General features: G+C 36.7%; 1 protein-coding gene across 4 annotated transcripts; it reads right to left on the bottom strand.

The window, feature by feature from the left end:
• Positions 1–11875: 11875 nt before the first annotated feature.
• LOC130933043 (inositol-pentakisphosphate 2-kinase) lies at positions 11876–14792 on the bottom strand. 4 transcript variants are annotated; one of them, XM_057862539.1, is made up of 8 exons: positions 14554–14792; positions 14306–14417; positions 13888–14114; positions 13553–13680; positions 13352–13392; positions 13118–13228; positions 12428–13024; positions 11876–12197 (listed from the first exon to the last, which is right to left on the bottom strand). In XM_057862539.1, exons 2-8 carry the CDS (start codon positions 14405–14407, stop codon positions 12024–12026), a joined length of 1380 nt encoding a protein of 459 aa, XP_057718522.1. In that variant the 5' UTR covers positions 14408–14417; positions 14554–14792; the 3' UTR covers positions 11876–12023. The 4 variants fall into 4 exon arrangements, with proteins under 4 accessions (XP_057718522.1, XP_057718525.1, XP_057718526.1 ...); XM_057862542.1 differs by having other exon boundaries at positions 13553–13700; positions 13911–14114; XM_057862543.1 differs by having other exon boundaries at positions 13927–14114.
• Between the last annotated feature and the right edge of the window lie 1004 nt (positions 14793–15796).

Below are 15796 nucleotides of genomic sequence, written 5' to 3'. Positions count from 1 at the left end.
TATCATACTTCCTGCCCCAAGCCAGCATAATTCTCTGCCCAAACACTCTTTTACATCGATTTTTCAGGTCACACGTACGCGTCGCTGACGCGCCCGCGTGAATGGTGAAAATCACAAACGACGCACACGCGTGGGGTACGCGTACGCGTGGGTTTGTTTGTGCTAGAGGCATTATTCTTGTGCCACTCCCGCACAACCGTCTGTTCAAATTTATTTTTCATGCACACCCATCTGACGCATACGCATCAGCGACGCTTGCGCGTCGTGTGCCCTCTTTCTTTTTTTTCCTGTTCCTGTTCTAAAATAGCTGCATGATCAGAAAATTAGTAAGAACTCAATAAAAATCAAATAAATAAAAAAACTACTACTACAAAAAATAACTAAGGATACAAAATTATCGGGTTGCCTCCCGACAAGCGCTTCTTTATCGTCACTAGCTTGACGGTCAGCTCCTCTAAAGAGGAAGATCATAGGGGATCAGCTCTTCACCCTTTACTTTGAACTTCTTTCCTGTGTGTCCATAACGTAGCTCAATATGCTCCAGAGAGAGGATTCTGATTACTGTATAAACCCATGCTGGATTGCTGGTCAACACCACCTTCATTCCTGGGGAGAAACCTTCAGTGTGGATCTTTTTCTTTCTCCATCCTCTGGGTACTTTCTTCTTTTTGGGAACCTCCTCCCTGGTAGATGATGCATTCCTAACACCAAACTTAGGTTTGATGTCAGGAGAAATTTTATTGATTGTTGCCAATGGAGGTTTGAGCTGCAGATTCTGCTGTGTATCATCAGGGGTTTTTGAAGGGTTGGATTAATAAGTTCAGTCTACATGCACCTCTCTTCTTCACCTATTGAATGTATATCTTTGAAGACATGAAAGACCAGTTTCTCATTACGCACTCTAAGTACTAATTCACCCAATTCTACATCAATTAGAGCTCTTCCCGTGGCTAGGAATGGCCTTCCTAGAATTATAGAGGCATTCTCATCTTCCCCTGTGTCAAGAATCACAAAATCTACTGGGAGGAAGAACTTACCCACTTTGACCAAAATATTCTCCACTAATCTGTATGCAGTCTTCATAGATTTGTCTGCCATCTGTAATGCTATCTTTGTGGGTTGTGCCTCTTGGATTTGCAGCTTCTTCATCACAGATAAGGGCATTATATTTATGCTTGCCCCCTGGGGCTTTCTCAAAGGTTGTGCTCCCAATGGTGCATGGAATTTAAAAGCTCCCTGGGTCTGGCATCTTCCTTGGCAAGTTATTCTGAATTACAGCACTACATTCTTTAGTCAGGACTACTGTCTCATCTCCCTTTAAACGCTTTTTCTTTGACAACAACTCCTTCATGAACTTGACATAGATAGGCATTTGCTCCAAAACCTCAGCAAAAGGAATATTGATTTGTAACTTTCTGAAGACTTCCAAGAACTTTGAAAACTGCTTCTCCTTGGTCTTCTTTTGAAGTCTCTAAGGATATGGCATTTTAGGCTTGTACTCAGGAGCCTTTGGCAAAGTAGGATAAGTGTCAAGAGAATCTGGGAATGGGTTGTCCGCATGCTTTAGAGGGGCGTGCTCTACTTCTCCCTTCTTCTCCTCTGGAGCTTCCTTTTCAACTAACTCTTCATTGGCCTTGGTCTTAGAGTCAGCTACTTTACCACTTCTCAATTGAATAACCTTGTAATCTTCTCCTGGGTTCACCACTGTATCACCTTGAAATGTACGTGCAGACCTATCAAGTATTTGCTTGCTCAGTTGGCCCACTAGCACCTCTAAATTTCTAATGGAGGCTCTGGTTTCCTACATAACTTGTGCTTCCGTACTTGCCACTTGTCCACTTATCAAGGTGATAGCCTTGTATTCCTCTCTTGGATTTGGAATTGTGTTACCAAGAAGGCTATTAGTGGTCCTCTGATCAATTTCAGTGACTTTTGTGGCTAATTGACCCATTTGAATCTCCAGGTTCTTGATGGACGCTTTGGTTTTCTGTCTAAAACCTGTCAATATTGCTTCCAAATCATTGTTCTGTTGGAAACTGCCCTGAGAACTATTGTTGAAGTTCTGAGGTCTCTGAGGTTGATACCTCCATCCAAAATTAGGGTGATTCCTCTACCCCTAATTGTATGTCTTAGAATATGGATCATTGTTGGGATTCCTAGGACCACTCCCCATGTAATTCACCTGTTCAAAAGAAGGTTGAGCATAATCATAATTATCATTTTTCACAAAATTACCTACCATGTCATAGGAGACTTCTTGTGGTGGATTTTGGGTGTTGATAGCTGAGACATGCATGCCACCTATCTGTTGAGTAAGTAGATTTATTTGCTGAGACATTAGCTTGTTCTGAGCAAGAAGAGAATTAACAGCTTCTACTTCCAACACGCCTTTCTTCTGAGGGGTTTCAGAGTTCACAGGATTCCTGTTAGATGAGTATAAATATTGGTTGCTTGCAACCAATTCAATCAGCTCAATAGTCTCCTCTGGTGTCTGCTTCTTGTGCAGTGAACCTCTTGTAGAATTATCTAAGCACATCTTGGATATTTCACCCAAGCCTTCATAAAAGATATCTAGTTGAGTCTATTTGGAGAACATGTCCAGAGGGCATTGCCTAGTCAGTAGCTTGTATCTCTCCCAAGCTTCATACAGAATTTCACCATCCTTCTGCCTGAAGGTCTGAACCTCCACCCTAAGCTTAGTCAGCTTCTTTGGTGGAAAAAATTTACTAAGAAACTCAGTAACAATCTTGTTCCAAGTATCTAAACTCTCCTTGGGTTGGGAATCCAGCCATAGCTTTGCTCCATCCCTCAAAGCAAACGGGAAGAGCATGAGTTTGTACACCTCTGGGTTTACTCCATTCGTCTTCACAGTATCACAGATTTGCAGAAAATTGAAAATAAATTGATTTGGGTTTTCGTGGGGAAGACCGTGATACCGTCAGTTTTGTTGTACCAGGGTGACTAATTGTGGCTTCAACTTAAAGTTGTTCGCAACTATAGGAGGCACCACAATGCTTTTTCCATACAGATCTGCTATAGGAGCGGAGAAAGAGCCAAGTACTCTCGTTTGTTGTTCATTTCCATTCGGATTTGCTACATTGGCATTATCAGTATTATTCGGATCCATAATGGACTCTGCACCCTTGTAAAGTCTAGCTTGTTGTAAACGCCGCCTAAAAGTTCTTTCAGGTTCAGGATCAAAGTCTAAGAGATGTTCTTTGTCTCTGTTTCTGCGCAAAAACAAACAAAAAAAAGAAAAGATGGGAATCTCTATGTCAGAGTGCAGAGAATTCCCAGTGAGGTAACCTATGTAAAGAAATAAAATAAAAATACTAACTCTTCTATAAAAAAATCGAAAATTAAAAAAATTAAAACAAAATTAACCAGGTAACACCAAACTAAATTTCGAAAATTACTAAAAATATTAGTGCTAATAAAAAATATTATTATTATTATTTTTCTTTTTTAAAAAAAAAGAGAAAAGAAAAAAATTAAAAAGAAGTAAAATAATAAATAAAAAAAGGAAACAGGGAAACTAAAACAAAGAAACGGAAGAAAGGAAAAAAAATAAATAAATAGCGAAATAAAGAAAATTAATATTAATAAAATAAAAATTATCTAATCTAAGAAATCAAACAACGAGTAGTTGTCAATCACAATCAATCTCCGGCAACGGCGCCAAAAACTTGGTGCGGTGTTTCTAACCACAGACTAACCGGCAAGTGCACCGGGTCGTACCAAGTAATACCTTACGTGAGTAAGAATCGATCCCACAAGGATTGATGGACTAAGCAACAATGGTTAAGTGATTGGCTTAGTTAGACAAACAGAAAAGAGTGTTTTGGTATTTAAAGAGCATTAAACAGTAAATTAAGAATTTCAGAAAGCAAGCAGCAATGAGTTGGGAATAAAATAAGGAGAAAAAACAGTTAAGGTTTCAGAGTTATCTATTTTTCCGGATTAACTTTTCTTACTAACTAATTTAATTTTGCAGGATTTAATTTATGGCAAACTGTATGTGACTAGACCCTAATTCCTTAGACCTTCCTAGTCTCCTCTAAAATTTATTAACTGCCAATTTCTTGGTCAATTAATTCCAATTAGAGGGTGATAATCAATTTCTAGTTTATACGCCACAAAAACTCTAATTACCCAAGAAATAAAAGGATTATATGTCATGTATCCTGTTAAATTCAGATAATTAAAATCTAGGAGAATTTGTTTTCAAGTATAGAGATTTTCCAAGTTATACAAGAACTCAAGTAGAAAGAGGGTCATACTTCAGTTCCACCCAAATTCATAAGATAAAGCGCGAAAACAATTCTTAAATTATAAATCCATACATGAATAAAATTAGAAAGAGCAAATGAATCAATCCATATAATAGACAGAGCTCCTAACCTTAACAATGAAAGATTAGTTGCTCATGGTTCAGAGAAGAAAACTAGGATTGTGATAAATGTACCGAGTTGCAATCTGATGGCATCAGATCCCTTTTTATAACTACTCCTAATAAATTTAAAATCTAATATCTAAAATTAAGATAATATCTTTTCCTATTTTTAAATTCAAATTTAAATTTAAATCAAAATTAATTATAACAATCATCAAGTCTTCAATTGATGGATGGGGACCACTTGTTTTGTCCATTCTGCAGCTTCTAATCTATGTTTTCTGGGCTGGAAACTGGGTCAAAACAGCCCAAAAATTGCCCCCAGCATTTTTTCTGCATTTTCTACACGTCGGTCACGCGTACGCGTCGCTGAGCAAATCTTCAAATCACGTGTACGCGTCAGTCACACGCACGCGTCGCCATGGAAAGCTCCAAATCACGCGTACGTGTCAGTCACGCGTACGCATCGCTCCTCGCTGCCTTCTTCTTTGATTCTTGTGCTGCAGAAACTCTATCAAATTCTGCTGAATGCTACCTAAGATAAAAAAAATTGCAAAAGACTCAAAGTAGCATCCATATTGGCTAAAAGATAATTAATTATTTATTAAACTCAACAAATTAGATGCAAATCACCAGGAAAAGATAGAAAAGATGCTCACGCATCACACGCCATTACGAAAAAGCAACAAAACGACAACCGGTCGACCTAATGGAAACCCGGAACTGATCACCCCGGGAACCAGAGGGACCCAAAAGTTAAAGCAAAACGTAAAAGGCAACAAGCGACAAAAATGGTAAATATCGTAAAAACGGTAAACCAAACATCTAAAAAGGCCACGACGGCCCGGATAAGCAAAATGATAAAGTAGGCAAAAGCTACGACGGCTCGAGCAAGCAAACAATAACCATAAAATGGCTTAATCAAAGTAAAGTACTATAGTATTCATTACAAATCAAAGGCGCCTTAAACATGCCAAAAAAAGTAAAAAACAAGAAATTACAGAAGAAAGGCAAGGAATATAAAAGCTGAAGAAAGGTGTCTATCTCAAGGCTTCAGGATATCAACAATCTTCCCATTCTCAACCGTCTTGAGAGCACCAACCTGAGAAAGATCGAGGTCTGGAGCCAGCACAGCCACCTGAAGCTTAATCCCCTCCTCGGTCAGCTTCACGGCCTCCCGGGCCCCCTTTGCAATCTCCTTATTCTTCTTCTTCTTCAGAGTGGCCGCCTCTTGAAGAGCAGCCGTTGCCGAGCTCTATGCCAACTTCAGTTTTTCCTCCAAATCCTTAACCTTCTTCTTAATAGTGACAGTCTCAGCACGAGAAGCATTCAAATCTTTCATCAGGTCAAGATCTCGCTCCACCAACCTATTAATCTATTTGGCATTCTCCTCCAGCTCAACCAACTTCGTCTTCAGGGACTCCTCCCAGGATCTTGAATCTGTCAGATCCTTCTGGGAGTTCTAAAGTTTCCCCTCCAAAACGTGAATATTTCCCAAGATAGACTCCACCTTCTTGGCAATGGTAGCAGCTCAGAGAAGACTGTGATAGATCCACCTCGCCTGACCAGCGAGGTCGGCGTCCTGGAAAAACTCTTCAGTGCCAGGAAGCAATTGTGACTCAATAAAACCCCCAGCGTTGAAGTTCTTTTCCATAATGGAAAGGGCCTTCCTCGAGTCCCGCTTCCTCTTCTGCAGGTTGCCAACGATTTGCAGGTCGTCATCACCAGACCCCAGATCCTCCTCCCCAAAAGGAACCTCCTCCTCCACACTTGGGTTCCTCGGGGTGTTCTCAGAAAGAACCTCAGCCGTCTCTCGGTCAGCCCCGTCAACCCGACCACTACCTTCCCCGGCATCCTCCTGGCCATGACTAGCCGAAGGAGTCACCGAGGAGTCTTCATCACCCTCATCACCCTCTTGGATAAGGTTCATCAACTCAGCCAGGGTAGTCTTTTCGCCAGCCATGGAAACTACAAAGCAAAAAGCAAAGATGTGAGCAACAGAAAAGTAAAACACTAAGCAAGAAGCACAAGAAAAATAAAAGATCTCACCAATATACGACCGACCGGTCTCCGGATCCCCCATAACCATGTGAGGATTAAGATTTTTCTTGCCAAAAACGGCCAACAAGATGTCGGAAATATTACGCTCTTCCGGGCTCAACCAATCATAGGATATCTTTATTAAATTGTCAGATCCCGCCCCGAAGCTCCAATAGGCCGGGATCCGTCTTTCTCCCTCGGCAGTAAGCCAGAAGGGTTGATGGCCCTCAACTGGTCTGACTTTGAAAAAAGTTGATTTGAAACCATGGAAAGAGTCTTCAAAAAGGACGAAGATCCTGCGACCTTGCTGAGCCCTGAAGGGCATGTACCCGTTCTTCGTTTTCCTTTCCCGAGAAGGGTTTGTAAGAAGAAAAAGGTAAAGAAAGACGTTCATGGAGATCGGGATCTCCAGATACTCGCAGACCATCTCGAAGCACCGGATGGCAGCCCAACTGTTCAGGTGCAGTTGCAATGGAGCAACATCACAACGATCCAGCAAACCCATGACGAAAGGAGAGAAGAGAAGACGAACTCCCAAGGTTGTGAACATGGGTTTATAAACCCACAACCAGTCAACAACTCGTGGAGATGCCAGGTTCTTCTGACAGACACGCTCCCGATCAGCAGGAACGTAAGCTTGGTACAATGCCTCCTCGGGTCCACCTCTGCACAAGAGCCCAGCTTGGCGAAGATCCTGGAAGTTTTCCCAGGTGACCTTAGAGGGGGTGTCCTTCACATCGGAAGTAACCCAGGCATAGTGGTCAACAAAATCGGACAGCGGCCGTTGAGCAAGGTTCGGAAGCAATGTGCGTTCAACCATACCTACAGCGGGGGCACCACTTAGTCAGCATGGGAGGTCGGAAACCTTAAAAACAGCAAAAACAAAACTACAACTCCCTAAATCACCCACCGGGCACCCCTACGCTAACCCAACACTAACCCAGAACTCAAGCAAAATCTAAGAAAAACTCAGTGGCGCCCCCTCTAAAAAAGAAGCAGCAACAAGAGCAAGCAAAAACTCAGGCATGCATAGGAAAAAACGCACAAAGGAAAGCACACAAGGAATACCAAAAAAGCAAACAAAGAAAAACTGTAAAATTAACGTACCAGGAAAGTTGAAGGAGTAGGACGAAAGGCTAAAGCAGCAACACAATCAAGAAGAAGAACGAGCAAGAAGTAGGAAAGAGAATAGAAGCAGCAGCAATTCAAAGAAATAGAAGAAGGAGAAAAGAAGAATGGGGTAATGAGGAGGTTATGAAAATAAAAAGAAGGGGCAAAGAGTGTAACCGTCGAGGAGGAGCGCCAAAAAGGCAGGGGCACATCCGTCATTTCATGTGAATTTCAAATCGTGAAATGATGGGCATTTAATGCCCAGCGCAGAAGCCAAGGAGGCAGCATCGAGGGAGAGACGAAATGACCACGCGTGGGGAACACGAACGACATCAGCAAGCTCCCGAGAAGAGGGATACATCCCGACTCGGCGAGTAAGTCAAACGCGCCCAACCACGAGCTTCAAACCTAAAGACTGGCGCGTTGGGGGAACTGTTACGGACTCACACGGTCCAGCCCGATTATCCGGCGGGTCGGAAACACTGCCTCCGACCCGAGCCCGAACCATCATGACAGGAAAACCCGACGGGTCGGTCCCCCGTGCCCGAACCAAAGTACGCGCGATTTGCCACGGCACGGCTCAAGTGATCGTGCCCAGCAAACCGATCGGGTCGGTATCCTCGCGACAGCACCCGAAGCCCCAACCCGAAGTCCAGAACGACCTGCTCCCCCCACGAGGACTAGGACAGCTCACAGAAGCTTCTTGGTCAGTGGGTTAGGTCATTTATGGGCCCGCCCAACACAATATATAAGGGGAGAGGTTAGCTATTCCCCCGAGGTACGCACTATCTTACCTAATTTGGCTATCACCTTGTACGGACACTGACTTGACCGTCGGAGCGTCCTTGCAGGTGGCCACCCCCGTTGTCCATTCCACCTCCGGCGTCACCAACTCCCAGTTCACACCTCTGCATCTACTCCAGGTCAACCCAGGGTCTCGCCTACTCACCCATCCATCACCACCCGACCCGTCGAATGCCCGAGATCTTCAGGTAACGAACAGAAATTAATTTTTATTTTCGACACATAAAAATTAATGTTCTTATATTTCCAAATCATTTATCTCCTAAAATATTTTTTATTACACATTAGGATATTTATTTAAATAAATAAAATAAATGTAATAATTATAAAGATAAATAATTTAAAAAAATATTTACCGATTTGCATTCTCAAATCATATTTCGTTTACAGATATGACACGTCAACTGCAACGTCTCGTTTACACGATAAACGGGATATATATATATAGGCAATTCACCTAAATAAATTGTTTCACCTTCAAAATTACGCAAATGCGTTGTTTCCAAAACAAAAACGCAAATTCATTGTTTCACATATCTATAGAAACCGCTACTGAACAGTAGCGATTTACAGAAACACAAAATCCGCTGTTGAATTGTGGTAGCATGGAAACCATAAACCCTAAACCCTCGTTTACGTTGAGTTGTGGCAGCATAGAAACCGCTGTTGCTTGGCGCAGTTTCTGCATGATTATGATTGGTCATAAACCACTACTACCAGCAGCAGTTTATATGCATTGGGACACGTGTGTAAACCGCTAGAGACTATGAAAACAAATAGTAAAACTAATCTTTATCTAAAAAATAATTACAAAATAAATAATTAATGGTTTATACTATTTAATAATATCATAAATAACAAAATTTAATTTATCATTTCACAATATAATTTAAAAAATATAAATATGCATGCAATAAATTTTTTATTTGTATTTATTATTAAAAGTGAGACTAAATTACAAATAAAAAATACAATACTCAAATTATTAAATTATATAAATCAAGACTAATTTTTTTATTCTCATCTCTTTTAAAATTTATAAATAATAAAATAATTTATTTTTAGCCAAAAATTCACTAAATCATTTTTCTCTTTAAAAATTATTTCATTCTCTTTCATTTATATCAACCATACAAAGGAGATTCGGAGAGTTTGGAACATGAGTTGTATTCTTTGCTGTTTATTTGCATTTGAAGTTCTAGCTAAATGAATTTTTTTATTTGTGTAATTTTGTTGTCTTATGCCAAAAAATAAAAACTATTTGTATTTTATAGTTGATTGATTGGATAAATAATAGTGATAACATCATAATTTTGATGAATAAAATAAAAAATATAAATGTGCATGTAATAATTTTTTATTTGTATTTATTATTAAAATAAGACTAAATAGTAAAACAAAGAATGAGTATTGACAGAATACTAAAATATATAAACTAAGACTAATTTTTTTTATATTCATCTCTTCTAAGACTCATGAATGAATAAATAATTTATTTTTAGTAAAAAATAGTGAATATTTTTCACTAAAAATAGCAAATCAAATAAAAAATCACTAATTTTTACAAAAAATAAATTATTTTATCATTCATGAGTTTTAGAAGGGATGAAGATAAAAAAAATTAGTCTTAGTTTATATATTTTAGTACTCTGTGAATACTCCCTCTTTGATTTGCTATTTATTCTCATTTTAATAATAAATACAAATAAAAAATTATTACATGCATATTTATATTTTTTATTTTATTCATCAAAATTATGATGTTATCACTATTATTTATCCAATCAATCAACCATAAAATACAAATAGTTTTTATTTTTGGCATAAGACAATAAAGTTACACAAATAAAAAAAATTCATTTAGCTAGAACCTCAAATGCAAATCAGTAGTAAAGAACACAACTCATGTTCCAAACTCTCTGAATCTCCTTTGTATGGTTGATATAAATAAAAGAGAATGAAATAATTTTTAAAGAAAAAAATATATGATTTAGTGAACTTTTGGCTAAAAATAAATTATTTTATTATTTATAAATTTTAAAAGAGATGAGAATAAAAAAAATTAGTCTTGATTTATATAATTTAATACTTTGAGTATTGTATTTTTTATTTGTAATTTAGTCTTACTTTTAATAATAAATACAAATAAAAAATTTATTACATGCATATTTATATTTTTTAAATTATATTGTGAAATGATAAATTAAATTTTTTTATTTATGATATTATTTAAATAGTATATACCATTAATTATTTATTTTGTAATTATTTTTTAGATAAAGATTAGTTTTACTATTTGTTTTCATACTCAACGTAAACCGCTGCTGCCTCTAGCGGTTTACACACGTGTCCCAATGCACGTAAACCGCTACTAATAGTAGCGGTTTATGACCAACCATAATCATGCAAAAATCGCGGTAGGCAACAGCGGTTTTCATGCTGCCACAACTCAACGTAATCCGCGGCTGGCAGCAGCGGATTCTGTGTTTATGTAAACCGCTACTGCCAGTAGCGGTTTACATAGATATGTGAAACAATGCATTTGCGTCTTCGTTTTGAAAATAATGCATTTGCGTAATTTTAAAGGTGAAACAATTTATTTAGGTGAATTGCCCTATATATATATATCGTTTACAGTGTAAATAAAATAGAAATGTGTCTCATTTACCGTGTAAACGAGATATATAGAAGACAATCGCAGCAGCTATAAAAGAATGTGTAACCCTTAGTTCTTCACAAACTTTTCCTATCCTTTTTGTGTCTCATATTTCTCACGAATACAAAACATCAATGGCCAGTAATAGTCTATACATAGTTGTGCTTGTTTATTTCAATTGTCGTATGAGAAATGGTGACAGCAGGGTAACACTTGAGTGTGAGTATCCGACATTATTTCGCACTCAGCGTGTGGAGACGTCGAATTTGGAGAGTTTGATATTGAGCAAGTTTGGTAGTACATAAGCGAAAGAAATCGGAAGGGTGGCGTATAGGTTACTAGCACCTATGAATTGTTAACGAGATATGACTTAAAAATACAAATCGGTAAATATTTTTTAAATTATTTATTTTGATAATTATTATATTTATTTTATTTATTTAAATAAAAAATCCTTACACATTAATATAAAAGTCAAGGTTATTTTATGATTTCTGTAATTATAATTAAACTTAGGTATTAAAAGATAGAAAAGAACAAGAAGAGAAAATCATTCATCTCAATTGATTAAAAGGGGTTTGCCTCAGTTTAACAAGCAAATATTTCCCTTATTAATCCTTGCAAAATGTACTTCTAACTCTAATAGATGAAACATGAAATTTCATGAGACAATAACAAGAATTAATTTTTGATATACAAACTATTTTATATGACCGTTTAATTATGTTTGTAAATAATCATTCACATGTTAATTGTAAAAATGGTTACTTTTACTAACATGATGATATATAACTAGATGCACATATAAAACTTATTTATAGTGTCAGTGTGTTAAAATTAAATTCCAATAATAATTAGAAAGCCATGGAAAATAAATTAAAAAGCAAAAAATCGAAAGTAGAACCTCAAATTACAAGTAGTTTTGGCCTTCATTTTTGGATTATAGTATTACAACAACATTAAGTGAGGAGGAAGAACATCATCATCAAACTGAAGTTATTGAAATCTCAATATGCTGTCTCAAGAAGTTCCCTGCACATTTGTTACTTCTTGATCCATTTTGTTGATGACTTCGTTTCTTTCTTGATGATCCATGTTCATACTTTGTTCATAACAGCTCACTATTTTCTTATCTAACTCATAATATTCTTCCATTTTATTCAATCGCTTCAAATCAAGGTCGATAAAATACACCTAAACAAAGAGCAAATCACAACTAAACTAAGTATTCAATGTCAAGCATAACTTTAATCATTTTCCATATATGAACATATAAGTAACAGAATTAATGTACTTTTATAGTTTTATGTAGTTGAAAATTATTTTTGCCTTTTTCTTTAGGAGGGGAAATCTTTTTTTTATTGAAATGAATTCAGAATAGTAAAAAATTAAACCAAGAATGACAAATGTAAAGTGCTGTTTACCTTAAAATCAAAGGTTTGCTTAGTTGACTCAAGATATATGTTATTGTATATAGATGACGAATCCTCCTTTGTCCTTTGTCTAAAACATATCATCAAACTGCAGTCTTTCGCTGTCGCTGCTATAAGGTAGTTCTTCACAATTCTCAAACTTTCATCCAATGAAGCTGAATGAAAAGACTTGTATCGTTTTGCCTGCTCTTCATTCAATTCTCTACATGCCATGCATGGTTGAGAAATAACGTTATAATATGCATGGATGGCTCCTTCTATGTCGAAATTGTCGAGCTTCTGAACCTCAAGGAGCTGATCAAGGACTCTTGATTTGTGCATGGTCTCAGCAACGAGTGTAAACAAGTTCTCCGTACAATGACCTTTATCAGCTTCAATGACAGACTTCAGCCTTTCCTCAAATGCTTCAGCCATGTGTGAATCTGTTTTCCTTGTGCCACCTCCCAGTCCTCCGAGTATGAGAACGCCATTCAAAAATACACGAAAATTGTTCTGAGGAGTAATAAAGAGATCCTTGATAGCCTTACGAATCCTCTCTTTAGATCCGGAGAATAGATCAAGTGGATTGTATTGACTTAGCTCTGATATCTGCAAGCATATTTTTAACTTAAAACCAAAAAAAAAAAGGAAATAGCATTGAGTCCTAAATCACCATGAAAAGTTAACTTTTGTGTGCTATACCGTGCCTTGATGCAACTTCAGAGCTTGATGCATTTCAAATCGAGTTACTCTCGTTTTGATAGCATTTCCTTCAGATACAAATTTAGATTGAGGAAGAAATCCCCATTTGGGCTGCATTTTTTAAAAAGTAGTTTAAATTGTTACAAGCAGGGTAAAACAAGGGGCGAACAATGAAAGTGCAGCTAGATTAGTGGGAAAAGATTGAACCGAATATGAACATAATGGAAACCATGCCTTTATCTCAACAGAAATGCAGGGCTTCGATCCTTGGCTATCTGAAATGAAAACAAGAAACAGAATTTCAAATTGGTGATAAGCCTATGTACAAATGTCTTCTCAGCAAGATAATGTTATATTGTTCTAAATTCTAATACTTAAATTTTTTTCTTTTCAACAAATTAACCGAAATAGGGGAGAAAAAAAAAACTCCAGTACCATGAGGGAACACAGAATGATCAGACATAAGAAGACCAAAATCACATTGTTTATCAATCTGGGCAGCATCGACCCGCCACACAGGACGTTGGCTAATAACAATCTTCTCAATTGATTCAAGGAATTTCCTAGACACCAAAACATGCACCTAACAAAATATCAAAGCACTGTATTAAGATATCCCTAATCACTAACTTTCTCATGCCATAATTAACCACAGTATCATAGAAACTCTTATTACTAGCAAAACCCATTTTTTTAAACAGTAAAATTAGTCAGAGTGTAGTACTGAAATAAACAAAAACTAAACAATGAAACAAACAATGCTGGAGCACCTTTTACATTTACATGTACATACCCCAGCATCAACATACTTAGAACCAAGCAATGGCATCATAACATGCTCGACATATAGCTGGTCGATGATATCCTTTTCTGAAGAGGAAACAAGTTCATTCACATCTTTCCAAAGCAGAAGTTCATGTGCAGTCACAGTTATGTTACTCTTCAGACCATGTTTACTGTTCTTTGGAGCCTTACGTATCCTCATCACTTTCCCAACCTACACACACATTCATGATGCTTCAAACACATTTACTTGGTAAGGTGCATCTAATCACAAGTTAATTACAACCAAAACAACATATTCCTTAATGAAAAATTGCAAATAACATGACTTATTATCATGGCATACAATTGTGTCATTCAATCCATGTAGTTAAACCCCAATTAGTGAAGAAAAAAATAACTCACAAAAGAAGGATTTGATCCATTGTAAGCAAGAACAAGATTAACAGCTCCTTCACCCCTGTAAACCCAGTTAGCTGCATCTTCTTCCCTTAGAGTTAGCTCCATCAGTTTTCACCTGAAAAAAACTCTCATTTTTAGTTCAGGCATTTTATCAAACACCAAGAAGACACCCAATGAAAAGCTTCAAAAAAAAAAAATGTAAACTTGAGTTCAATTTGAAGAAGGAAACTTATGACAAAACAAAAGGGTACCTCTGACTTGTCAGCGAAATACAAGAACTCACGCAGCTAGTTCCAATTCCAAGCACTTTCAAGCCCCAAAATTAGAAATAAGAGGAAAATGGGACCTGCATGAAAATAAACAAGGTAAAAGAATCCGAAAAGAGGGGGAAAAAGAAAAAAAATGTTAATATTCTATTCTACTAATATTCTATATTCGAATTCCAATATAAATAATCAATAGATTATAATAAAACCAATATATTGAAGGACAATAGTGAGCGTGAAATGGAAATGGAATAGGGTGGTGCCAATATTCTAGGGACATATTAATTAATTAATTAAATTAAGCTGGATTTGCTAAAGCTTTTTTTTTTAGGATGATCCTGTTATGAAAAAGTAGGATCTCATTTTTTGTATTTGGTAAATTAAAAAATTAAGAAATTTTTTGAGTTAATATTTAAATTATTCCCTGAAATTTGACCTCTAATTCAATTTAATTCTTAAGGTTTCAATTGATTCTAATTGTATCCTAAAATTTTGATTCGAACCTCAAATTGACCCTTATGTCGTTTCCGTCACGGAACATGACAATTTTAAATAACACTTAGCACTCTCAAAACGACGCCGTTTTACTCTTGGCACCGAAAATATTAGAAACGACATCGTTTGATATGAGAAAGGGGTTAAATAAAAACCCAAACATTAACCATTTTAAAAGTGAAACCCAGTTGACCCTTCTTCTTCCTCCTTCTCTCCTCGTTTACGTTTCCGTCAAAGAAGAACTATGGGTGTTGTAGTAATGGAGATTTGAAGCTTTTCTTACTTGTTTCGCTCCCCATTATGAAGATTAATTACCTGGAAGTCACCATCTCTTCAAAAGCAGGTTAGTAATAAAATTATTGCTCTCAACATATTATGCTCTATTTTTCTCAAAATGTTGGTTGTGGCTTGTTTTTCAGTTTTTTTCACTCTATTTCATCAGTGAAACTTTAGAAAAATGTTGTTGATTATGGTTGTTGATGATGATAGAGTTCTTGTATATTAGGGTTTAATTTTTTTGCATGTTTGTGACTGTGATCAACTGAATCTTTCAATTCTTTGTACATTTAATTATGTATTGACTTTTCATATTCTATTTTAAAATAACAATTTACTCCTTCATACTCCATTTTAATTTAATTGTTGACTGAATAATTTCTTGTAAAAATAAAGTATTTCACAACAATTTTAGTAAAGATTAATAGCTAAGAAGCGCTAGAACACTCAAGTGTTT

Source organism: Arachis stenosperma, chromosome 6 (genome assembly GCF_014773155.1).
Source record: "Arachis stenosperma cultivar V10309 chromosome 6, arast.V10309.gnm1.PFL2, whole genome shotgun sequence".
NCBI lineage: Eukaryota > Viridiplantae > Streptophyta > Magnoliopsida > Fabales > Fabaceae > Arachis > Arachis stenosperma.
This window is presented reverse-complemented; position numbering and strand designations above follow the sequence as displayed.